This window comes from Hippocampus bargibanti, linkage group LG09 (genome assembly GCF_051943395.1).
Source record: "Hippocampus bargibanti isolate YZ-2025 linkage group LG09, ASM5194339v1, whole genome shotgun sequence".
Taxonomy (NCBI): Eukaryota; Metazoa; Chordata; class Actinopteri; order Syngnathiformes; family Syngnathidae; genus Hippocampus; species Hippocampus bargibanti.
In genome coordinates, this window is record NC_142742.1 from 11,208,289 (window position 1) to 11,234,660 (window position 26,372).

The 26,372-nt window shown below is 41.7% G+C and overlaps 1 protein-coding gene across 1 annotated transcript; it reads right to left on the bottom strand.

The window, feature by feature from the left end:
• Positions 1 to 710: 710 nt before the first annotated feature.
• On the bottom strand, positions 711 to 26,311 carry tonsl (tonsoku-like, DNA repair protein). Its single transcript, XM_089004395.1, has 28 exons — positions 26,058 to 26,311; positions 25,845 to 25,940; positions 25,616 to 25,758; positions 25,002 to 25,182; positions 24,780 to 24,909; positions 23,689 to 23,860; positions 23,488 to 23,602; positions 22,112 to 22,263; positions 21,861 to 22,013; positions 21,646 to 21,771; positions 19,105 to 19,303; positions 18,728 to 18,783; positions 18,559 to 18,648; positions 16,566 to 16,638; positions 16,304 to 16,467; positions 15,617 to 15,737; positions 15,232 to 15,470; positions 13,642 to 14,113; positions 13,368 to 13,570; positions 11,888 to 11,994; positions 11,661 to 11,817; positions 11,517 to 11,595; positions 6,053 to 6,360; positions 3,983 to 4,154; positions 3,721 to 3,896; positions 3,502 to 3,575; positions 3,024 to 3,157; positions 711 to 1,095 (listed from the first exon to the last, which is right to left on the bottom strand). Exons 1-28 carry the CDS (start codon positions 26,080 to 26,082, stop codon positions 890 to 892), a joined length of 4,323 nt encoding a protein of 1,440 aa, XP_088860521.1. The 5' UTR covers positions 26,083 to 26,311; the 3' UTR covers positions 711 to 889.
• Positions 26,312 to 26,372: the final 61 nt, after the last annotated feature.

Genomic DNA, 26,372 nt, shown 5'->3' on the forward strand with positions numbered 1-26,372 from the left:
TAGCTCTGGCACCATACGATATACAGGGTGACCCAAAAAGTTGTATACCCATGAACATTTCAATTGTGGCTTTGATTAAAAAGCTATTTCAAATTACAACCACACGTTATTCAGTTTATGGAAGACCATTCACCAGTTTCAGGTATTTCTGGAAAATTTTCGTCAATTTATGGCTTTCCCAAGATGTGTTCCAAATGTCCACCATTTCGTTGCAAGCAAACCTGTACTCGTCTGACAAAGTTGTCAATCCCTTTTACACACTCCGCTTTTGGGAGAAAACATTGCTGCAGTGAGGGACTCAGTAGTTCGCATCTTTTTGGGTCACCCTCCCAAAATAGCAGAAACTCTGGTGAATGGTCTTCCATAAACTGAATAATGAGGGTTTGTAACTTGTGAGCAGTGAGCAGTAAGAGGTCGAGATCGCCACGAGAATTTATCAGGCTTCAGTTAATAGGTCTGAAAACTACCACAAATAATGTTCCTTCATCTGATATTTCTAGCAATGTGTAGTGGCAGGAAGAACAATGAAATGCTGTTTTGCAAGAAGGTACGGTGTCTATCCGCCCGCTGCCATTCATACAGCACAGCAAAGCAAAGGGCAGCAGTATTTGGGGAAATGGTGCAAATTGGCATTTCTGGACTGTGGCTTATCATGTTGACATTTGAAATAAAATGACTTCCTTTACAATTACAAATTTGAGGTTCTTTAATTTTCTTTTTACAAATACAAAGCAAACAAAGAATTACGTATATAAATAATACAATCACGTAAGCAGGTTAAACAACATGTAAGTAGTCAGAATTTTGCAATAAAACGTTGCGATAAATCACATGGGATTCCACCAAATATACTCCAATGTCTTTGGTCGGCAAGCACATTTCACTCAAGTCACGAGGAAGCCACTGCCGCTGTAGAAAGGAAGCACGCTGCTTTTCGGTCTACAACAAAACCGTGAGGATGATGACAAGTCCAGCTCTGCTCTAAAGCTTGCCGGTCCAGCTTGTTGAGGCCCTGGGAGCAAAGCCGCAGGTCTTGGACCAGCTCTGACAAAGCATCCAGATCTTCGCTGTCCAAAGGCCCAGACACCTGGCACCCTGAATGTGGTGCAACAAATGGAATTCAACATTTGCATACTATTCTTTTTTTACACATATACTGTGTGTGTGTGTGTGTGTGTGTGTGTGTGTGTGTGTGTGTGTGTGTGTGTGTGTGTGTGTGTGTGTGTGTGTGTGTGTGTATATATATATATCACCTGGCACCCTGAATGTGGTGCAACAAATGGAATTTAACATCTGCATACTATTCTTTTATTACACATATACTGTGTGTGTATGTATGTATATATATATATGTAACGGAGTTGTGCACTTAGATTATTAAATTATGAGGGAAGTGACTCAACGGCGCACAGTGTGGCACTATGTCCCGCCCATAGTTTCCAGAACAATCTCGAGGAGATTCAGGTTAATCACAAGACGAAACCCATGCGACTTCACCCATCCCTTCTGCCATACTGTGTTGCAGGTAATAATTGTTTCATTTCGTTTTTATTGAACAATATTTAGTTTCTTGTGTCGTGTTTCATTTGCCCGTGAGTGTCCGTGGCGGGTTGAACTACGCGCCAGCCATTACAAGCGCACCGCGTGTTCTGCCGAGTCTCCGCCCATGATGCGTTCAGGGACATCTTGTAAATAACAGTGAACTTGTGTTGTATTCTCTTTTTCTGTAAATAACCACTATACGATCACACGTTGTTAATTCTGTTTTGTTATCTACAATGTTTTGCATTTGAGAACAATCTCGAGGAGATTCAGGTTAATCACAAGACGAAACCCATGCGACTTCACCCATCCCTTCTGCCATACTGTGTTGCAGAAATAAAAGAAATAAAAAGACACATCCACGCGTCTCGTCTTCATTAATACGGCAGCATCGTGGAGATGAAGACAGTCACTGTTGTGACACCCGTCACATATATACACACACACACACACCGTATTTTCCTCTAAAGTATGAGGCACACCTAAAAGCCTTAATTTTTTTTCAAAAACTGACCATGTGCCAAGTAATCCAGTGCACTTTATCTATGGAAAAGGTTTTAAAATATGTCATTGATTGAAGGTGCGCCTTATAGTCCAGAAAATATGGTGTCTGTCTATCTATATATAGAACAATGATACCTCGGTTTACGAACGCTTTGGCTCAGGAACACTTTGCGAACATTAAATTCGCGAGAATATAATCTTGGAATACAAACTAGTTTTCGGCGGCCGAACCAAACCACACATCGTCACGGTGGCTGGCGGACTACTTTTCCCCACCCACTTTATTTGCATGCAGACATGGTTTGTTATCGAGTGGAGTACTTTTGCTATTATGGGACCGAAAAAGACCCCACCACAAGCCAGTGTTCAGCCGAAGAGGACACAAAACAAAATTACGGTAGAGCAGAAGAAGGAGATCATCAAAAAGCACGAATGCCGTGTGCGTATGTGTGACTTAGCGTCCCAGTACCCGTATGCTAAGTCGACCATTGCTACGTGTGGCTAAGGGTGTTTCTGTGTTGTCTAAGCAACGGTCTCAAGCAATGAAAGAGGTTGAAAAACCTCTGTTGATTTGGATTAAGGAAAAGCAGCTAGCAGGGGACAGTGTGAGTGAGGGTATTATCACCGAGAAAGCACGGTAACTTCACTCGGATATCATCAAGAGGCAACTACATCAACGGCCATCACAAAGGTCAATAAAACGACTTTATTATGCAATACAGTCTATTTCTTTAATTCCAATATAATAGCACATGTATTATAGATTAAATAAGGTATATTTTGTGTAGTTTTAAGGCTTATTTGGTCAAAAATTCCGTTTTATCCGGACCTGGGAATGTATTATTCTCCTTTTTAATGGTTTCTTATGGAAAATCAATGTTTGGCAGAAAAACTTTTCACCTTACGCACACTTTCTGGGAACGAATTAAGTTCCTAAAATGAGGTATCACTGTATGTATATAAAAGAAAGAAGTTACCTTGGAGGTTGAGAAGCATCAAGGGGCGATGCGCTTCTCGGAGGGCGCAGAGGATGCTGTGGAATCCCACTGAGGTGATGGACGGGTTTCCCGAAAGGTCCAAATTTACTAGGCTGGGACATACAGCCAGACACCTAAAAACAAAAGGATGACATTGGGTAATTTAGACAAAGGCTACATAAAAATACACACGTTTAGTTGCTCAAGAACCGTATCTTTGGAGGAAGTCACATTTTACACAATTTTCAGAAAGCAGTGATGTTGACTCACAAGTTGAAGTTGTAATGCATTTGCATATTAGTCATGACAAAGTGATTATTCTTGCAATGAAGAACGCTTCTACTTTTAAGAAAAATATAATGCTTTCAATGAAGTTATGCTCACATTTATAAAATAACAATGCTTGGTGCACTGGGTGGAGGATGTAAAAAAATATATAATTTTGTCTCCCACAAAAATGGATGCATTATCACCAAACCTGGCCAGGGTGGATGCGCTGCTGTCGGTTAAACCATTCGCTGCCAGATTGAGCTGTGTAAGTGAACAGTTTTCCTAAGGGAGAAAAAAAACAAAACACCATGTGCTTACTCCATATCATTAACGTGTACATTCTAACACGTAGCTCATATGTGCATAGCATGGGGATAAATCAAATGGTGCAGATTGACTTCATATTAGGAGCCGTAAGTGCATGTACCTGTGACAGGAGGACGGTGAGGTGCTCCAGCGCCGGGTAATCGGTAGTGCCACTGCGCAGAGCCGACAGGTCCAAGTGTGTGAGCGTGTGTAGAGGGAGCGTTTTCAACACCAGTTCAAATCCAGTGGAGCCCAGCGCATTGTGGGAAAGACATACAGACTTCAGGTGCCCCGTCCCTGAGGTATTAGCAACATGAATAGTATAATCAGTGACTGCGGAAAGAGGCATGGCTTGTATTCGTTCATCAGACCAAAGTTGCCACCTGTTAGGGCGCCGGCAAGGAGCAAGCGATGCCGCTGTAAGAAGCGCGAGGTCAATTCGCAACCACGCAGAGACAGCTCAGCCAGGAGCGGGCAGGCGGACAGGAGTGAGGACAGAGACTCGGATATACTGTCACCCAGCGGGTTCAGGCTGAGGTTCAACTCCTTCAGAAACTAGAAGGAGAGTCAAAAGTTTCCAACACGTTGAACAATTACTACTTTGGAAGCATGTATATTATCTTTGGAAAAATTGAGTGTGAATGTCTTTCCCATCATATAGAATGCTATTCCAGTATGTCCGTTAAATTAACTCATTCACAAATTTATTCGGAAATTGAAAATATGATATAGACCGCCATTCCCAAACTAGTTCAGGTTTTGTTTTATTCTTGCTTGGGTGCCGATAAAGCGCTGGCCAGACCTCTGGCAATGTTTTTTCCCCTTTCTCCATGTTAGCGCTTGGTTCCAGCTTCAGCTGTTATTAAAGCTCTATATAAATCAATATGAATGTATTGCATTGTATTTTGGACAGCCACCCTCATTTCAAGCTCATACAACTCCAGACCCATATAATTTAAGAATTAACTCTTTTTTTAATGAAATTGGAGAGTCTAAGGTTTCTTACGCTGCATTGAATGTTTATGTAGTCCTACTCGTCCCACTATTCTGCAGGTCCTGGAATTCGAGTGACAATGACAAAAACTCTGGCACCGCAGTGGACACATTTTTGCATGTCTGGCAGTGAATGAATTAAGTACCGCATTTTCCCATGTATAAGGTGCACCGGCGTATAAGGCGCTCCCCCAATTAATGGTGTATTTTCAAACGTTTTCCACATATAAGGCGCATTGACTATAAGGCGCACCGGACTATAAGTTATATACTATAAGTTTTCCAAATATAATATATAAGTGTATAAAAGTTTTCCAAATATGTGGCACATCACATTATAATGTGCGACTTCTACAGAAATTGAGTCGGTGGCTGCTGACAGTAGTTGCGAGACCTGTTGTGGCTCAATATTACATCACATATATAAGACACACTTGCGTATAAGGTTCAGGGTCATCTTTTGAAGAAAATCAAGGCTCTTGGGTGTGCCTTTTACACTGGAAAATACAGTAAGTGACAAAAAAAGTGGAGCCCAAGTTGATTTACATGATTTAGCCCAGACAACTTAGTCTAGGTGCTTTGAATCATTTTGTTTTATGTGTGTAATAGCTCAGAAGTTCTGAACTCCTGCTTCCACACTCATATCAGAGATGAATAATGCTCCTTCAAGGAGCCATAGGAAACTCCTAAATGTATGGAACTCAGCTAACCAAAGCGGACGTCATGTTTTTTTCCTTCTTTGAACAGAAAAACGTTTAAAAACAATTACACTGAAGTGCACACCCTCCATCGGTAGCATTATTAGATTTGGGACGTACAATGAATTTGGAGAAGTTATTAGAATCCCCTCGACGTATTACATACAGAGCCCACAAAAACTTCAGTTTTCAAATCAGAAGTCAAGGATAATGACTGTTATTGTGGTTTATAAACGACAATTTAGCACGCATCATGGCACTTGACATGCTTGATTTGCTTTGGCGGGCCGAATAAAATAATGTGGCAGGCCAGATTTGGCCCCCGGACCTTGACTTTGACACGGGTGCCTTAAAGCATCAAAAATTACCTTTTATATTTTTTTCCTTTGGATTTTGTGGGTGAAGAGGCAAATTATGGCGGTCAGTGACATGGAATTTAAACATCCACTATCTCTGCAGATGTGTTATTTTACTCAATAAATGGGAACATATTTTACTATACGCCACAATTTATGACATCAGCAATACCTCCAAAATTCTACGAGGTGACAGCGCTACATTCTTAACATCTTCCTCTTCTGATTGTATTCTGTCTATCGGATGGATATCTTAGACGCCGTGAGTAATTTCATTGATAATTTTAATGGATAATATTTTGGCAATCGTTAAAAAATGGCCTGTGCTACACTTGCCATTTCCACCATATAAAAAAAAAAAATCATCATCCGTCTGGGGCAGAGCAGTGATGAAAATGCAACTTACTGGAAACGCAGGATGGCGGAGTCCAGTTAGCGTTTTTGCTGCTTTCTCAAGCCCCTCTCCTGTGACCTGATTATCTGAAATATCCAGCACACAGAGGTGTGGCATGGTGGCCGCAGCGTTGACCAGCTCAGTGAGGAGGTTGGCATCTAGGCGGTTGCCTGACAGGCGTAGCTCGGTGAGGCTGGCCTGCAGCTTGAGGGCACGGAGGAGAGCGGCGAGGGTAGTGGAGGCCAAGCCAAGTCCGCACACCAACACAGAGGATCCCCCATCCTGCACCTCACACAAGCGGCTAACGCGCCTGTTTTCCTCTGCAAGGGCACATAAGCGCACAGGTTTAAATAAGTCTGCTTCGCCTGATATAAAGAAACCCCGTCAAGAAACTGCACCGTCAGACAGTTGAGAGCAAAGTGTTCGACACATCCAGACATTATTTGGTGTCAAGCAAGCTGGTTCTCCATGTGTTACATTTAATGATGTCCTAAATTAATCGTGTTGTTTCTGGATGAAAAAAGTCACACACGCATGTATTTAACAACTACGTAGTCTTAATTTTAACCCCCACGAGCCGATAAATGATGTAAATGTTTTACTTCGTACTGAACAAATCAAATGCACTCTAACAAAGGATAATTTCTTTTGGGTCCCCAGGAATTTTATTCTTTTGCTTTTCCAGTGTGTTTTTCAAAGATAGACCTGTGCTGCTGTATGAATTGATATTTTGAAACTGGAAAAAGGCAATGTAATTCAGATGGCTATTTTATAGGGAGAAAAAGAGTAGAGATTTTATTTTGGATTTGTTCATTCACTGACATATTTCTATTATTCTCCTTAAACCTTGGGCAAAAAAAAAAAAAAAAAAAAAAATCAGCACTGCAATACGCCCCGGAAAGCATTCAAATACTCAAAAGCTGACAGTGCACCTTTTCATCATATGAGCCTTGTACATGTACCTCAATACAGTGAAATCGCAGCTTATGAACGCTTCAGCTCACAAACTTTTCACCTCACGAACATGAAATTCGCGAGCACAATTGAGTGACTGAGAATGGAAGTAGGCCAGAGTTTTTCTGATTTTGTAATGAGATGTAATTTAAAGTTTGTTTTCAGTGGAAATGTGTTTTCCTTACATTTCCTTCGCAGCTTCGTAGAAGATTATAAATAACTTTCGCTTTCATTGACATGCAGATGCACTGGTAGCTCAATATAATGAAACCGAAATATTACCCAATACAGTGATACCTCATCTTACGAACGCTTTAGCTGCGAACTTTTTGCCTTACGAACATTAAATTCACGAGAACATAATCTTAGCTGACGAACTAGTTATCGGCGGATGAACCAAACCACACGTTTGAACAGCGCCAGGGTGGCTAGTGGACGAATTTTTGCCGGAAGAACACCAAACCACACAGTCGAACAGCGCCTCGGTAGATGGTAGACTAGTTTCCGTCACCCCCTTTCTTTGACTGTGGACGTGGTTTGATTTCGAGGATACTTTTGCTATTATGGGACCGAAAAAGACCCCGCCACAGGCTAGTGGTAAGCCTAAAAGAAAATTAGTCTTTTAAAGAAAATTACAATCGAACAGAATGAGATCACGGTGGCTGGCGGACGAGTTTTCGTCACCCCCTTTCGTGTGAGTGAGGGTAACTCCCTCCCTTCCTCCTGGTCCCACTCCATTGCATCAAGCCATCAACTACCATCACAAAGGTAAATGAAACTATTATATCGTAGTTTATTTCTTTAATTACAATACAAGAGCACATTTATTATACTTAACATACAACATACATACAACACACAACAACATAACATACAACATATACTTAACATTTCTTATGGGAAATAAATGTTTGAGAGACAAACTTTTTGCCTTACATACACTTTCTGGGAACCAATTAAGTTCGTAAGCCAAGGTCTCACTGTACAGTGATACCTCTGCTTTCGAACTTAATTGGTTCCCAGACAGAGTGTGTGAGGCGAAAAGTGTGTATCCCAATTTTTTTCCCCCATAGGAAACCATTAAAATGAGAATAATCCGTTCCCAGGTCTCCATAAAATATAATTTTCAACTAAATAAGCCTTAAAACTACACACAACACACCTTATTCTATGTATAATAAATGTGCTATTGTATTGTAATGAAAGAAATACACTGCACTGGATAATAAAGTCACTTTATTTACATTCGTGATGGTCATTGATGGCTCTTAATTGACACCTGTTGCTTTCTGACTTGTAAGGTCTTACGAAACTGAGGCATCACATTATTATTCATCATGTTGATGACTCTCATAGCCTTTTCTGGATGGAACTGTTCAATAAAAGCCTGCACATCAACTCCTGGATGGCCTGCTTCTGATTGTCCTCTTGAAGGCAAATCAAATCATCTGTGTTGACGACCTCATTATGGTCAGCAACAAGCTCCTCAATGTCATCTGCATCCACTTCGAGTACCGTAGGTGCTGGCAGAGATTTTAGTACAACAAAAGGCGCGAGTCCGATGATTCCTCGGACGCGGAATAAAACGTGACAAAAGAAGGCGGGCGGGGCGATTCGTCCAGCACATTCGCGATCCCGGAAAGCACCAAACTTACGCCATTGCTGCTAACAATCACCTCCGGCAAAGCAAACTGTTGGACTTGCCAGCACAAGCGTCGTAATCATGTCACTGGTGAGGTGACAGCGACTCATTGAAATGAAATGAAATTGAAGTGTCTTCTTCGGTTGGCGGAGGTCGCGAGCGGCGGCCCCGCCCCAGCTGTCAACTCGCACATGACAATTTCGGTGTCATAAGTCACGTGAAAGCATCGACTAAACAACGCCTTTGTGTAAAGCTTTTAGGCGAAGGATGGTAGCAATGGTGAACGGTACCGGGCTCTTTTTTTGTAGAATGGTCGTAGAAAGTTACTCTCAGGGAAGTGACACACAGCGTGAGAGATGTGTCAGGCTGAGATTCACATGACAGCCGCGGTGTGCATATGTGACGCCACAAACGCACACCTTGTTCGTGTTTCTCAATGATCTCCTTCTTCTCCTCGACGGTGATTATTAGGGGATCATCTTGCATTCATTTCCTAATAGTAAAATTATCTGCAAAAAGCTCCTCGGAGGCGATCGACGTGTGAATTCAGAGAGAGGGGGTGTGGAAAGGTGCACCGGCCGGAGCGCTGTTCGGTCGTGTGCTTCCACCGAAGATCACTCCGCCAGATCCGAAGATCACTCCGCCAGCAGTGGTGGGTGTGTATCGCAAAAAGTAGTGCGTATTTCAAGGTTGAATTTTCATAAATTTGACGTTCGTAAACCGAAAAGTTCGTAAGGTAAGGTGTTCGTAAGCTGAGGTCTCACTGTATTTTGATTTATTGGACATAGTAATGTAAATGTTATGTCAAGGGCTTTATTACAGCTGCAGCAGTTGGGAAGGTTGTACCGACATTGTGCTGTATTGTATTGCATTCCCTTTAGTGTAACAACATCTAGTGGATGCATAATGGAACCACGGCCACTATTGTGGATTATTATCTTCTAATGTGGTTCCCCACTATACAGGTAATATCCGAGTTACGACCGGGTTCCGTTCCGACAAAACGGTCGTAAATCGAAAAGCATTCAAAATGGCTGACACTAGAATCACGTGAGCATAACAAATGATGACACGCTGGCATCTTCCATACGACAGGATAGTATACGATTGCAACCTGTTTGTTTTCAGCAACGTTTTCTATTGAATACTATTATATACCAAAATGTTGACAGTTCATTTATAAATCTTGTATTTTAGTGTCATTTTAATCATTTTATATTTCGTATTATCGATCTTTATGACTGTGTCGGCGAACACGCTTTCTGCTGACCCAAATCCGCACGGCTTCCCACGCCTGCCAGCTGTCAAAAAAACAGCTGTCCAAAAATCGCTCTCCCTGCTAACGGAGAAGTCAGAAGAGGTCACCTGTCTAGAAGAGGCGGCGGTGCCGACCGCGAGCCCAACACGGCGTTTGCGTCGCGGCGATGCCACACGCTCCACCTCGGCGTCGGTGGAAACCCCTCCCTTCCCCCGATTGCTGTGCTGTCATGCTGGAGAAAATTGTCGTACGCGTTTGTTACGAAACAGTTATTTTGTATATCGACATTTTGTGCAATGCTGCTCCGGCAAATAAACATCCTCCTTGCTCGATATTGTCACGTTCGGATTGACGGCTGGGGGCGGGGCCACGCCTACCCGCTTCTTTCTTCAAGACAGCAGGTACGAAAACGGGACGCTGTCAACCTGTATTTGTACTTTGCATTACCCTAGACTTTGTCTTCGGTGCTCGGTCCGAGCCTCCCCCCCCCCCCTTCACATCCCGTAATCCTTTTGGGATTGTTCTGTTTCTGCACCACCGTGTGTGAGTTCCTTCTCGCCATTGTCGGGGTTTCCATTGCCCCCCCCCCCCCCCCCCCCCCACTCGCCGTTTTTGGTATTACAGTAAAGTCTCGTTGTATCGATATTCTCGGGAGTCCGAAAAATATCGATATAACCGGGACTATCAATATATCCGACCCTGCGCGCATGTAATTTTCTCCTTGCGGTCATAGAAATAGTATCGTAATAAACGGTACTATCGATATAACGAGACTTTACTGTATTTATTTTTGATTTCATATTCCCCTATTCCTCTTTTTGGGAGCAGTGCTTTGTGTTGTAGCTTAATAAATCATCCTGCACGGACCTCTGTCTCAGTCGCCTTGCTGGCTGTAGCGGTGGCAGCCGTAGAATTAAAAAAAAAAAAGTCTGGTGGTCGTAAGTACGGGTGGTCGTAACTCGCGCCGGTCATAAATCGGATGTTACCTGTATATGAAAACAGATTTAAGATAGTCCAACCATTGGAAACATGTCTGATACTTCGTAGGACTTCACAGTGCTGAAAATATGCTATATATCGGCATTTAACTCATTCACTGCCAGATAATGTGCAAAAATGTGTCCACTCCAGTGTCAGGATTTTTGTCACTTTCACTGAAATTGCAGGATGGACAAAATATTGAGTTTTAGGACTACGTAAACATTCAGTACAGTGTTAGAAAACCTAGACTTTCTTCTCTCATCAGAAAAAAGGTTAATCCCTAAATTATATGTTTCTGGAGTTAGCTGAGTTTGAAACGAGGGCGGCTGTACAAAATACAACAAAAAACATACATATTGGTTTATATAGCGCTTTAACAACAGCTGAAGCTGTAACAAAGCGCTAACATGGATAAAAAGAAAATGCTGCCCCCTCGTGGAAGCGAAAAAACATAGCCAGAGGTCTGACCCGCGCTTTATCGGCACCCCCGCAAGAAAAGCAAAAACCCAAACAAATTGGGAATGGCACTCAATGTGACACTTTTCAATTCCCGAATAAATTAGAGAATGGCAGCGAATGAGTTAAAAGTCAATTTTAGATGAGTGAATTAGGACATCTGTTCCTGTGTGTTGGTTGCTCACCGACTGCCAAGCTGATGCATGCCTTCTTGTAACGCTCCTGTAGAGGAGGGAGTTCCCAAGACAACACCTCAGCCAACACCTGCAACATCAGTCTTGATCAGTCTTCATGTTACTAGGACGAAGACGTTAGAAGGCAAAGCGAACCTCTTCGTTAGTGTGCAGTATGTCCAACAGAAGATCATGCGGGGATAGCTGAGCGCCGTCTTTCTGCAGCGACAGGCGAGGCAGCAAGCCACACTTGTGGTAGTAACGCTGTGCTGCCTGGTCACAGAGCCACGACACTGTGCAAGATTTTGCCTCGCTGCCATAGACAACGGATGAAAAACACCACATAAACTCAACACGTTTTTATTTTTGTCGTATCCTCAAACCTTTGCGGAACTGGGATGAGGAAGATGTCATCCTGAACTCTGACCCTCATCCTTATGGGTGGAGGTAATGCCATCGGGGTAGAAAGAGCCGGACTCTCTATAAGAGGCTGAATGGGCACAAATTTTAAATGAAATAAATATGTGGATAGACGGTACACTCACTGGACATTTGTAAATACGTCCGTACAACCCAATTGTGCGCCTGTAATTAAATAATAAAGTAAGCGTCCTCCCATTGTTTGGGTTTCCACAGTACAGTGATACCTCAGTTTACGAACTTATTGGTTCCCAGAAAGTGTATGTAAGGCAACAAGTTCATCTGCCAAACGTTTATTTTCCGTAAGAAACCATTAAAAATGAGAATCCGTTGCCAGGGTCCCAAAATATTTTCGACTAAATAAGCCTTAAAACTACACAAAATATACCTTATTTTATGTATATTAAATTTGCTAATGTATTGTAATTAAAGAAATAAACTACTATATAATAAAGTCGTTTTATTGACCTTTGTGATGGCCGTTGATGTAGTTGCCTCTTGATGATATCCGAGTGAAGTTGCCGTGCTTTCTCAGTGATAATCCCTCACACACACGGTCCCCTGCTAGCTGCTTTTCGTTAATCCAAATCAACAGAATTTTTTCAACCTCTTCTATTGCCTGAGACCTTTGCGTAGACAACACAGAAACACCCTGAGCCACACGTAGCAATGGCCGACTTAGCGTACTGGTACTGGGACGCTAAATCACACAAACGCATACCTCATTCGTTTTTCAATGATCTTCTTCTGCTCGACCGTAATTGTCTTTTGTGTCCTCTTCATCTTAACACTAGCCTGTGGTGGGGTCTTTTTTGGTCCCATTATAGCAAAATACTGCACTCGATAGCAAACCATGTCTGCACTCAAAGGGGGTGTGGAAAACTAGTACGCCAGCCACCGTGGTGCTGTTTGACAATGTGATTTGGTTCATCCGCTGAAAACTAGTTCACCAGCCACCGTGGTGCTGTGTGGTTTGGTTCGTCCGCCGAAAACTTGTTTGTATGACAAGATTATGAAAGACTACGAAATGTAGTTTGGAACAAACTGAAGGAAATGTAAGAAAAACACATTTCCAGTGAAAACAAACTTTAAATTAATATGTCATTACAAAATCAGAAAAACTCTGGCCTACTTCCATTCCCAGTCACTCAATTGTGCATCCTGTAGCTCTCATTGTAAATCTGAATGAATTATTCACATGCGCTATGCAATGGCTGGTCCCAGTTCTTCCACGACCATAAAGAGGACACGATTTACAAAGGACACTGCTTAATATCCCTAACTATGTCAATCAAAACTGAGCATTTTTATTGGCAGGGTGGGGGCGGGTGGATTACCACATAGATTATAATACTGTGCAGGTAAAACTGGTTTATGTATGAAGATTATCAATTTTAAAGGACAAAAAAAAAAGAAAATTTCAATATGCAGCCTGAAATTGACCTGCGTGTGTATTGAATGAGGTGGGGGAGGAGTCTCTGGTCTTGCATCTTCATCTGTCAGCGTGGGGCTGTGTGACCTGTTGACTTCTCGTCTGCCCAAACGGACCATGCCTGGCAGTTGGGTCATTTTCACTTGCTGAGGCTTGACGGAGGTGTTCCTTTTTACAGTGGGCCCCCTTGTGCTGGATGATGGAAGTGTAGAACCTGAATCCAGACAAATATTGAAGAAACTGTCCACACACAATAAAGAGATGACATACATTACGAGTTCTCACTCTTGTGGGGCATTTGAGGGTTTGGCGCTCTCGCAGATGGAGATATTGTGTTGTCCCCTCTGACTCCGTTCTGCTCAACTCGAAGCCTCTTCTTTTTGGGCTGAGTTTCCACCAAATCATTCTCCAGCCAGTCATCATCCTGATAGTCCTCCTCGGGAATCAGAGCTGATTTACTGCTGGAGGAAAGGCGAGAGATGGTGGGGAAATGAGGTTGTATTGAGGAGCTTTGCAGGAGGCTCCTAGCGCTGCCCAACCCTCGGATGGCAGTATGGTACTCGTCCCGCTCAAAGACAAAGGGAGCAGGCGGATGGTGGCCATTTCCCCTGCCAGAGATGGTCAGTGAATCAGCCTCTTCATTTGGCATTGGAACTTTTTGACACTGAACATCTGGGACCGAGAGTCTTTGGCGAACCGGATGAAGGGGACTAACAGGGACGTCCGAGTCACTGTCATCTGAAGAACTGCTCTTATTCTGAAAATGAAACAAATGTTTATTGAAATACAGAATATTGAATATTTCCTCATAGCGAATAGTATGCTGTAGATTATATTGTAGAATAGGGGTGTTAAACGATTTTTTTGTCACGGGCCACATCGTACTTACAGTTGGCCCTGGAGGGTTGTTCGAAATTTGTGAAAACCATAAACATTTATTCCCACCCACTTAATGCATCACAGCACACCCGAAATTGATGAATAACTAGTTTTAAAATTAGAAGTCGAAAATAATGACAGTTATTGTGGAATACATACATATGTAAATGTAACATTTTTCACACTTCAGCAAGAATCATGGAACATGACATGGGCGATTTTCTATCATGGACCACTAAAATGATGTGGCAGACCGGATCTGGCCCCTGGGCCTTGACTTTGACACCAGTATTGTGCCCTGTGTGCCCCCCCTGCCCGTCTCAGCACGATGGGGACAGAGCTTTCAGCTGCTCTGCCCCCAAACTCTGGAACTCACTTCCTCCCAACATTCGTAACATCGATCGATTCTCTTCCTACCTTCAAATCCCACCTCAAAACCCACCTATTTAAAATTGCATTTTCTGTGTAGCTCTATCTCTTGTTTCTATTTATTATTGTATTTTAGTTATTTTATTTATTGTATTATGTGATTGGCTGGCAACCAATTCAAATGTCCCCCGCCTCGTGCCCAAAGACAGCTGGGATTGGCTCCAGCACCCCCCGCTACCCTAATGAGGAATAAGCAGTACGAAAAATGGATGGATATTCTATTTATAATTGTATTTTATTTATTATTGTATTGATGCTTGTCTGTGTCTGTAAAGCGTCCTTGAGAGCTTTGAAAGGTGCTTGAAATAAAATGTATTATTATTATTATTATTATTATTACTTATTATAGAGGATAGAAGAAAACTGCTCTACCCACTCTTGCACATCGTAAGATTGTTATTTATAACTTAAATGTCCGAATCTTTGTCTTGCAAAAACAACATTTTAAAAACTTTGCATTTCAACATGCAAAAGTAGAATTTATATCCACTTTCAGAGCAAAAACATTCAGCATTGAACAACCAATCAATTGATAATGTAGTACTGGTATATCAATACACGAGTTACCCCATAAAGAAGAGTGGCCTCAGTCCCTCTGGCTCGGAGCTTTAAAGCTGATTTGCCGAGGTGCCGCTTTTTCAGGCTTGTATGAGCATTTGTCTCGGACCGATTGCTACTCCTGGGCCAATCTGGACTGGTGACAAAGCGTCCCTCAGAAGACAAAAGTGGTTCAGAGTTTTCGGCGTCAAACAGCTGACTGTCCTGTAGAATATCAAAAGGTTTGGGAGGGGGAGCAGTGACCAGCACTGTGGGTGGGGGGGCGGTAAATCACATACGATGTGAGAGAATGTTTTGGGTGCAATAGCAATAATAATAATAATATGTGTTGTAGAATAATAATAACAAAGATAATAATAATAATAATAATAATAATAATAATAATAATAATAACCTCCTGCAAGTGCCTTCTTTAGGAGTTGCTCTGTCGCTGCACACTCTTGCTTGGCCTCATTGTCAAGCTCCTTTTTATATGTTCTCTGCCATAGACGGAGGGTGTCCATTGCAGTCTCACCCTGACGTAGAGAAAAGACATCATGAGACTGAAACACCCACGCCCCCAAAAAATAAAATAAATAAATAAAATTAAAAAGCACGAATTTCCAAGAATGATGCTTAACAATACATCGTATTTTCGGCAGTATAAGGCGCACCGGAGTATAAGGCGCACCGGAGTATAAGGCGCACCCCAATGAATGGTGTATTTTCAAACATTTCCTATATATAAGGTACACCGGACTATAAATGAATGAAAACATTTTACAAATATAATATAAAAATATATAAAAGTTTTCCAAATAAATGTACAAGGTACACCACGTTATAAGGGGCTACAGTAGAGGCTATGGTTACGCAATACTTCTTCTACAGGGGAAAATGAAGTTGTGGCTGCTGACAGTAATTGCGAGACCTGTTGCGGCTCAATAAGACTTCACATACAGTATGAGGCGCACGCGTTTAAGGCGCAGGGTCATGTTTTGAAGAAAATAAAGGCTTTTGAGTCGGCCTTATGCACCGGAAAATACGGGACCAAAAGAGAAGATATTGTAACTCACAAACACGCACACGCACAAACACACACCTTAGCGTTGCGGAGGTTAATGGAGGCTCCTCGTTCGACCAGAAGTCGGGCCACCCGGAAGTTTCCACAAGTCAGGGCGTCATGGAGAGGAGTCACACCCTCACACAAGTTGCCACCCTGGTCGTTTATGTTGGCACCGCGTTCCAGCAGCACAGACACGATATCTGCATGAAAATGAAGGAGTAAAAGGGGAGAGTGTGAGATGGTATTCATACAAAGAAACATATACAGTACGGCAGTGGAATGAGTTGAAATCAGTTACCGTAGTGACCATGGTTGCAGGCCTCGTGCAGGGGAGTCCATCCGCAATAGTCTCTGGGGTTTACTGGATGGCCCTGATGGCAAAAGAAAAAAGGCATTCCCAATGTGTGAGCTCCATTAGAGAAAAAAGGTAAAAGACACATTTCTCAAGTAAGGGTGGAGGTGTATACAAATAATTTCGGTTTTTATACCGGTTTTCATCAAGGTATTCTGTTCAGTTCAATATGCAGTATGCATCCATATATTGATACACCCTGGCTGCAAGAAGGAGAGTTACCACCGCTCGTTCTTGCCGACTGCGGTCAGGCTACTGAATAGACGATCTTGACTCATCCCCACTCACCCATTTTTACTATGTGTATACCCTGACCCTGAGCCTTATACGACAGTGCACCTTATATGTGAAGTAATATTGAGCCACAACAGGTCTCGCAACTGATGTCAGCAGCCACCGACACCATTTCCCCTCGTAGAAGAAGTCGAGCGTAACCCCAGCCTCTACTGTAGTGCCTTATAATGTAATATGCCTTATATATGGAAAACTTTCATATATTTATATATTATATTTGAACAACTTTTTTCATTCATGGGGGTGCGCCTTAAACTCTGGGGCGCCTTATACTCCAATGTGCCTTATATCTGGAAAAGGTTTGAGAATACACTATTCATTGGGGGTGCGCCTGACACTCCGGTGCGCCTTATACACCTGAAAATACGGTATTTATATTTTATCATTTCTATTCATGTAGATAGTTTTTCTTCTTCCTTCTCTCTTCCATAATTTTGCTGCTGTAAATTGGGAATTACGCCATTGTAAGACAACTACCCGCTTTTTTGTGTTTTATAAATGTCTGGTAGTTTGGTATACACCAGCTAAGAAAATTGTGCAGACTCTCCGACAACAACCTGAAATTGCATGTCTTATTTATTTAACTCATTCACTGCACTCTCTTCCTTCATCAGGAAAAAAAAGAGTTAATTCCTAAATTTTATGGGTTGGAGCAATGATTTCTCTAATCTGCGCGCGTGCGCAATCGCGCACTGCTTGCAAATACTCAGCGCACAAGAACACTATGCAGCGCACAAAATAAAATAAAACAGAAACACGTTACTTAATATCTAATTTTAGACCTGATATAATCGAGTTAATTAGACCAATATATATATATATATATATATATATATATATATATATATATATATATATATATATATATATATATCAGTAAAGTCTCGTTATATCGACATCGGTTATATCGATAGTACTGCTTATTACAATACTATTTCTATGAATGCAAGGAGAAAATTTACATGCCGCAGGATCGGTTATATCGACAGTCCGGTTATATCGATATTTTTTCCGACTCCCGAGAATATCGATATAACGAGACTTTACTGTGTATATATATAGTACCATTTTGCAATGTAACTCAATGAGTGACAGGTGTCCAGCCAATAATGCCGTACAGTTCACGTACGCTACGCAGCCAATTGGAGCAGAACGGCGCGAATGTGCCCTGCCCATAACCTGAACGGCGCCGGCAGTTAACAACAGTTAGATTTTCAACAGCCGTGATACTGGTGTGTGGCCACAGCGTACAGATCTGATTTTGCTCACAGTGGTCCTCAGTGTGCTCAGGGAGCTTGTGTGTCTGCTCAGACACATACAAAAATACAGGGAACATTGGTTTGGAGTTATATGAGCTTGAAATGAGGGCGGCTGTCCACAATACAATGCAATACATACATATTGGTTTATATAGCACTTTAACAACAGCTGAAGCTGGAACAAAGTGCTAACATGAACAAAAGGTAAATGCTGCCCCCTTGTGGAATAGAAAAAAATGGCAAAGACCATGGCCAGAGCTTTATTGGCAACCAAGCATGAAAAAACAAAACTGAACAAATTCTGGAATGGCACTCTACATCATATTTTCAATTCCCGAATACATTTGTGAATGGCAGTGAAGGAGTTAAATGTATATTTGACATACCTGGTCAACCAGATACTGGACTTGCTTCAAGTTGCCGTCTATACACGCCCTGTGGAGGGATGTCTCACCCTTTTCATTCCTCTTGTTCCACTGCAGAAATAAGCATTGCAGCGGAAATTAATCTTTGAAGTTGTGCGAGAGAAATCGTGTTTCTGCCAACCCTTCTCACCCGTCCTGCTTTCCTCCTTCCGGAAACCATTTTGTCATATCCCTCAAGGTCATCGTCTAGAAACAACGGTAAGAACGCTTTGTGTATTTTTTTAAAACTCATTAACTGCCAGACGATGTGCAAAAATGTGTCCACTCCAGTGCCAGGGTTTTTATCATTTTCACTCAAATTGCAGGACAATTAATTGCAGAATATTGAGTTTTACGACTACATAAACATTCAATACAGCGTTAGAAACCTAAGACTCTCTACTTTCATCACACAAAAAAAGAGTTACAAAAAACGAACACATTTGGGAGTGGTGCTCCCGTCACACTTTTCAATTCCCAAATAAACTCGGGAATGGCAGTGAATGAGTTAAAAATGAACAGACCAACCTGAGTCTGAGAGGACAACATCACTATCTTCCATAGGTTCGCTATTGTCCATTTCCTCTTCTGCTTCCTCCTCTCCATCGCTGCCATTTGGACTCAAGTCTTTGGAGGCACACAGCTCTAGCAGTTTGGCTTCAGTGTCGTTGGCATCTGACGAGCACTTTCGCTTCTGTGCCGCTAACCACAGCCTCAAAACACGCTTCTGTTAGGGAGGAAAACTTGAACTGACTGCTGCATATTCACTCTCCGGCCAACGCATGCACAATGCAAGTGGCATATTTTAAAAAAATGCCTTGTCGAATTGATTTAACAAAGTTCTTCAAGAGGTATTCATTGACCAAGATGCTTTAAAGTAAGAGGTACATCGCATTGTAAGGAGAGCTCTCCAAACAGTGCCTTCACCCCTCCTCAAGAGCACGTTTCCTAATTTCGGCTGCGGGTTAGCTGAAGCTCACCCCATCTGATCTTGGACAAAATGGCGGTGGACTGTTCGCCAGGTAGTTGAAGGGCACATACACATCGACCACTAAACATTCACCCTCATCTTCCCTCCTAAGGCTAATTTTAAGGCATCAATGAACATAACCTGCATGTTTTTGTAATGGAGGAGGAAGCTAGAAAACCTGAGGAAATCCACATAGGCAAGGCGGGAACATGCAAACACAAGATATGAGATTTGAACTAAGAACCTCTTGATAGTGAGGAAGAACAAACCTCATAGCACAGTAAAAACACTACAACCCAATTTATTAACTGTCTTTCAAATGTGAAAAATATCCCTGATCAGTTAATAAATTTGTCTCAAGGAATATGCAAGATATGGCATTTACAAACTATTTCGCAGATACTTGGAGGAGGAAATGGAAATAGATTAAAATAACATATGCACTGTGATTTATCAAGATTGCGTCTGTTTTTAAGTTTCCATCGAAGGGGCAAAGAAATCAACATTTATTGAAAAATGGAATCACTTTCAACATTCAAAACATATTATTACACAACGAAATATTCAAGCTCAATAATACCTACTTGTGTTAAATTCCGCCAAATCATAGATGGTTTGTCCTGACCGCGCGCTCAACAAACTCCTCACTGACGCTCTCGCCTTCACGCGCTAACAAAACACGTGTACCGTCGCCGAGCACACAAACATAGACTACCTGCAGTTGAAATTTGCATACTCGGCTCGGCAGCCAATCAGAAGCCTGTGTTCTAAACACTAGGGCTCAATGCTGCCCGGAGTTTAAGGTAATGGGCAAAAATATCTGAAATAAATATTACCAACGGAAAGGTAAAAAGGCGTAGGGTTCTGTTATAACAGTTGTCTGCTACCAAGGCAACAAAGATCCTAAAGTACAGTTAGCATGGGGGTAAGTGATGTCTTTTCTGTGACGGGACTCATCTTGGTTGAGAGAATAATTAATCGAGGCGAATCAGTTGAGAGAGGAATTCAAGGCTCGAAATAAGCAGGTTCACGTGGCAGTCAAAATTTACATTTTGTGCACAGCCCATTATGTGTTGTATAAAAAACACAGACCTAACTCTACGGCTAAGTCTTAGCCGCTAAGACGAAGAGCGGCCACTATTTTCATTTGTTTCAGTCCTACACAGCTTCTTTACAGCAACATTGTACCTTTTTACATAACATGTAATTTATTTATTTTTATTCATAATATACCCGACCTTCAAGCAAGTACAAATGTATTTAATCCGAAAACTTGATTATTTCACACAATTTTTTTATTAGGACACTCGAATCGAATATTAACTCATTCACTGCCAGACGTGCAAAAACGTGTCCACTCTAGTGCCAGGGTTTTTATTATTGTCACTCAAATTCCAGGACCCACAGAATATTGATTTTTAGGACTACATAAAGATTCAATGCAGCGTAAGAAACCTTAGACTCTCCAATTTCATCAGAAGAAAATGAGTTAATTCCTAAATTATAAGGGTCTGGAGTGGTATGAGCTTGAAATGAGGGTGGCTATCGAAAATACAATGCAATACATACATATATATTTATATGGCGCTTTAACAACAGCTGAAGCTGGAACAAAGCGCTAACATAGAAAAAAGGAAATACTGCCCCCTTGTTGAAGGGAAAAACATTGCCACAGGCCATGGCCAGCACTTTATCGGCACCTAAACAAAAAAAATCAACAACCAAATAAATTTGGGAATGGCACTCTACGCCATATTTTCAATTCCCGAATAAATGTGTGAATTGCAGTGAATGAGTTAAAAGATTAGCCATTCAACTCCCCCATTAAGTCTCAAACGTTTGTGGTAATAAGATGAACAACCCAAAACTCAACTGTATTTCTGTATGTACTGTATGTCTGTATTTCGTTTTTCTACTTTCATTCCTTTCATCACTTTGCTGCTGTGAAATGTAAATTTCTCCACTGTGAGACTAATAAAGGCATATCCAATCCAATCCAATCCAATCCAATCCAAAACCAGTCACTCGGAGTTGATCCTCTCGAAGGCAAATAGGAGTCAAGAATATTCCAACATTCTCCAATGTCACCGTTGTCTCACCTGTAATCTGGCCTGCCCACACCTCTTTGCGCAGTGAAGTGCTGCACTGTAGCTGCTGTCTTGATCCTCAGGGTCACACCCGCTCTCCTCTTGGGCTGCCGCAATATTTAGCCAAGTGCTACATTCCTGACACACACACAACACACGCATGCAGATTCAAATTGATATGTGAATAACACCCTCCGCCCCCCTACACCAATCGCAAAACCAATTACCTCAGCCGGACTGCCCTCCCGTAGCGCCAACTCCTGCTTATAGTGCTGCACTGCCTCGTTGTGCCGCCGCAGGTCAGTAAAGGTAGCAGCCAGAGACACGTGGATGACCGCCAACTCACGTGTGGGCTTCGCCAATGCCTCGGCTCCTTTTAGCTAATCCGGATACAGAAATAGTATTAATTCAAAGAGAGCATTCATGGATTACATTTAAAATGTAATTAACTAAAACACACATGCAAAATTAAAATCACCTGAGCTTGATATGCTTCCAGGGCTTTGTGGAAGCAGCCGACCTTGCAGGAGAGATCTCCGAGTTGTTCTGACAACCTCATGGCCTCATGAGGGCTCAGTTTTCTGGCCGGATTCTCCCCCAACTCTTCTTCCAGTTTGCTACCTTGGTCGGCTATTGAATCGATGAAAAATTAAATAAATAAACAAACAAATAAATAAATATACTACAGTGATACCTCAACTTATGAACGTTTTAGCTCACAAACTTTTTGCCTCACAAACATTAAATTCGTGAGCATATAGTCTTGGCTGACGAACTAGTTTTCGGCGGACGAACCAAACCACACAGCGCCACGTGGCTGGCGGACTACTTTTTGTCACCCCCTTTCTTTGAGTGCAGACGTGGTTTGTTATCGAGTGGAGTACTTTTGCTATTATGGGACCGAAAAAGACCCCACCACAGGCTAGTGTTAAGCCAAAGAGGAAACAAAAGAAAATTATGGTCGAGCAGAAGAAGGAGATCATCGAAAACCACAAATGAGGTGTGTGTTTGACCATTGCTAAGTGTGGCTATGGGTGTTTCTGTGTTGTCTAAGCAACGGTCTCAGGCAATACAAGAGGTTGAAAAACTTCTGTTGATTTGGATTAACAAAAAGCAGCTAGTAGGGGACAGTGTGAGTGAGGGTATTATCGCAGAGAAAGCACGGCAACTTCACTCGGATATCAAAAGGCAACTACATCAACGACCATCACAAAGGTCAATAAAACGACTATAATACAGTACAGTTTATTTCTTTAATTATAATACAATAGCACCTTTATTATACATAAAATAGGGTATATTTTTGTGTAGTTTTACACAAAAATTATGTGTTATGGGGACCTGGGAAGGGATTTTTCTCATTTTTAATGGTTACTTGTGGAAAATAAATGTATGGCAGACAAACTTTTTGCCTTACACACACTTTCTGGGAACCAATTAAGTTTGTGAGCTGAGGTATCACTTTATTGATAAATACAGTTGTTGCGGGATGTGAGAATAAGTGCCAAATGTTCTGCAGACTTAAGTCTTCCATGAACGCCGCATAGTTAAACACACTGCATATGGCATTTGTAAAACAATCCACCTAATAGTGGATTCATATTTTAACACATTCCAACAAAAAATGCATTGAATTTAGAGTATACAGTAAAGTCTCGTTATATCGATATTCAAGGGAGTCCGAAAAAATATCGATATAACCGGGACTATCGATATATCAGACCCTGTTTGCATGTAATTTTCTCCGTGCGTGCATAGAAATAGTATCGATATAACCGGGACTATCGATATATCCGATATCGATATAACGAGACTTTACTGTATTTTAAAAAAAGGAAATAAAGCTTTTTTCACCATATTTAAACATTTTTTTCACTGCCTGCTTGTCCTGTGGCTGCTGAGAACCCAACAAATAGGCTTTTTTGAGGGACCGTCTCGCAGCTACAAAATCACCCAAAGAAAGCTGGACCTGAAAGTAAAAAAAAGAGAGAATCACAAAATGTAATATTTAATTTAACCTTCATCTTTTTATTTTTATTTTCAAGAGCAAGTCACCTTGCCAATGCAGTGGAAGCACTCGCTTTCACTGAACTTGTCCTTCATCTTTCGAGCGCATTCTTTAGCCTGCTCGAGACAGCGCACGGAGTTGGAGTGCTGCCCGTTGCGGAAGAAGATGTTGCCCAGGTTGTAATTGGCTCGATAGAGATCCTCAAGAAGCCCACTTTTCCTTTTTTTGTGAGCAAAGGAGATGAGAGTTAACAGCAAGTCAAGAAAAGGAAAAAAGAGGCCAATGTCAGCATTGAATGCACAGAGGACTCTAAGACACCTCGGTGAAATTCAGCCATTCAAATGTTTGGAGAATATTAAAGATCTGTTCGATATCTGAAGGGCTTATCCTTTTATCCTAAAACGATCAAATGAAAAACAGCAAGTATTGCATTTTAACAAAGGTATCAGCAATAACATGCAGAGCAAAACAATAATAATACTGATAACAGTCGAAGTAAACAGAAAAGCGTATTATAGAAATGTGATCCTACACGCTTGAAATATACACTTTTCTACATGGTATTTTCTTTTGACTGCTCCCAAAGTTACTTGAAAAAAAATCCCTTTTCCACATACAAGAAATACATGACAATCAGCAATCCAAAAGAGAGGTTTAAAGACATCACCCATAAAGTGTTTACTTGTCAGCAGCAAAGATTCATTCCATTTCCAAATCAAATCATAAGCTATAATCCCTCAAAAAGTGGAGGTTCCTCTGTACTTCCACAATCTAGGTTCCTCTAAAACATTTTTAAGGCCTCATACAATCCAATATACTGTACATGTGGATGAAAAAACAGAGTTTTGCTTCTTTTTTTTCAGGGTACAGCCATGGCTTGAGTTGCCAATTGCATATTAAAATTGTGGGAAACTGCAAATATTATGCCTTCATGAATGAATTCATCAAATGAGACATGCCAGGAAAAAACACAAAATAAAAACAAGGATAACTTGACAGTGAGCTACCACAAAGACACACATTTCATTTGAGAAGAGACTCTGACACTAATGACACCAGGACAACTGAAGTTAGGCACTGTAACCACTAACATTTACAAGCTTATCTATTTTTGTTTGTGCATTGAGGCGCCTCTTACTCCGCAATGAAGACACTACGTCGGATGAACTCGCTGCAGCGTTCGGGCTCTCCCAGGTGGTCGCAAACCAAACCAAGATTGAGAAAAAGTCGAGCCTTCATTTCATGAATCTCTCGCTCTGGTACAGTCCCTTGAAAAGACACACATGAACGGACACAAGGATTGAGATGGTATTATTATATTTACGTGCAAAAGATGCAGAAAACAGCAGTGGGTTCACACCTATGAGATCATCCACAATGGCAAGACTTTTCTTGAAGGCATCTTCTGCTTGTTCAAGACTTTTCCTCGATTGGTCGGATTCGAAGCGAAAGAGGTAAGTTCTACCGATTGTGGCAAGCGCCCGCTGCTCCTCAGTATGATCTCTGACAGAGCGAGCCAAGTCCAGGTGAAGGCGCTGATGCTAAGCAAGACAACGAGGCACACAACACATGTATGCACAGTGTAAAGAATATTCACTCATTCATTAATTCTTCTTCCGGATCGCTAAATCCTCACGCCGGACCGCTTAATAGACAAAGAACCATTCAGCATCACATTCACACCTAGGGACAGTTTTAGAGTGCTCCATTAAACTTACATGCATGTTTTTGGAATATAACCGGAGGACCGGAGAAAACCCACATGAGCCCGGGGAGAACATGCAAACTCCACACAGGGAGGCCGGAGCAAGATTTCTACTAATTGGTAGTCGAGTGGTTAGCATGCTAAATCGAAAGAATATCTGTTTGGATTGGATTGGATTGGATATGCCTTTATTAGTCTCACAGTGGAGAAATTTACATTTCACATTTCATTTGCAAATGAATATTTATATATCGTGTAGATTGACTCACTTTAAGTGCAGTCTCAATGTTCCCCAGCTCTGCATAGCACTCTCCTATTTTACGATTGGCCACTGCTCGTCCAATTACGTCATTTAACACCTCAGACAGTGACAGCTCCTGTTGATGCTCCTCAATGGCAGCTTCATATTCACCTGGATAAAAGACACCCACCCACCAAGACATGACTTCCACACATTATTCTGCCTTTTATTGTTGAGGCAAGAAATCGATCACTTACCGTTTCTTGATAGCAGTTCTCCAAGTTGATTGCAGATCTCGGCTTCTTCTCTTAGATTGCTAATGTTTTGGGCTTTGTATTTGGCTTTCTCCAGCACTGCAAAAGAACAGTCGCCGCCAATGACAACATCAATAATGTAATAACCATAAGCGTAAACAAATTGGTCGATATGAAATTGTAAAGCAGCAGATCGCCTAAGAGAATAGTACTTGCGTTTTTTCTCCCGTGAAAAACTCATCCTGAGGTTCGAGCAATTCTATCCACTTGCTAACTGGCTAACAAATGATTGACAGCGGTGGAGTCAAGCGCGCTCAGTTGAGTGTGTGGCGTCGAAAATGCAATGATGACTGACAGACACTTTTACGCGTAATTTTCATTAAAGCACACCGCTGTGGGTAATCTTCGTCGCTGATGGTGAACTAGAACAGATGACGAGAAACACTACCGTTTGTGATATGGATTGTATATCTGGTAATTTTGCAAAGCCCCGCCAGCGCGTTGTTAGCCAATAATCATCGACTAGTACTT

Coding starts and splice junctions, on each gene's coding strand:
- tonsl (XM_089004395.1), bottom strand. CDS start 26,082: ATGAGTTTTTCACGGGAGAAAAAAC. Junction 21,772..21,860: donor GGGAGGGCAGTCCGGCTGAG/GTAATTGGTTTT, acceptor TGTGTGTGTCAG/GAATGTAGCACTTGGCTAAA. Junction 1,096..3,023: donor GATGCTTCTCAACCTCCAAG/GTAACTTCTTTC, acceptor CACCACATTCAG/GGTGCCAGGTGTCTGGGCCT.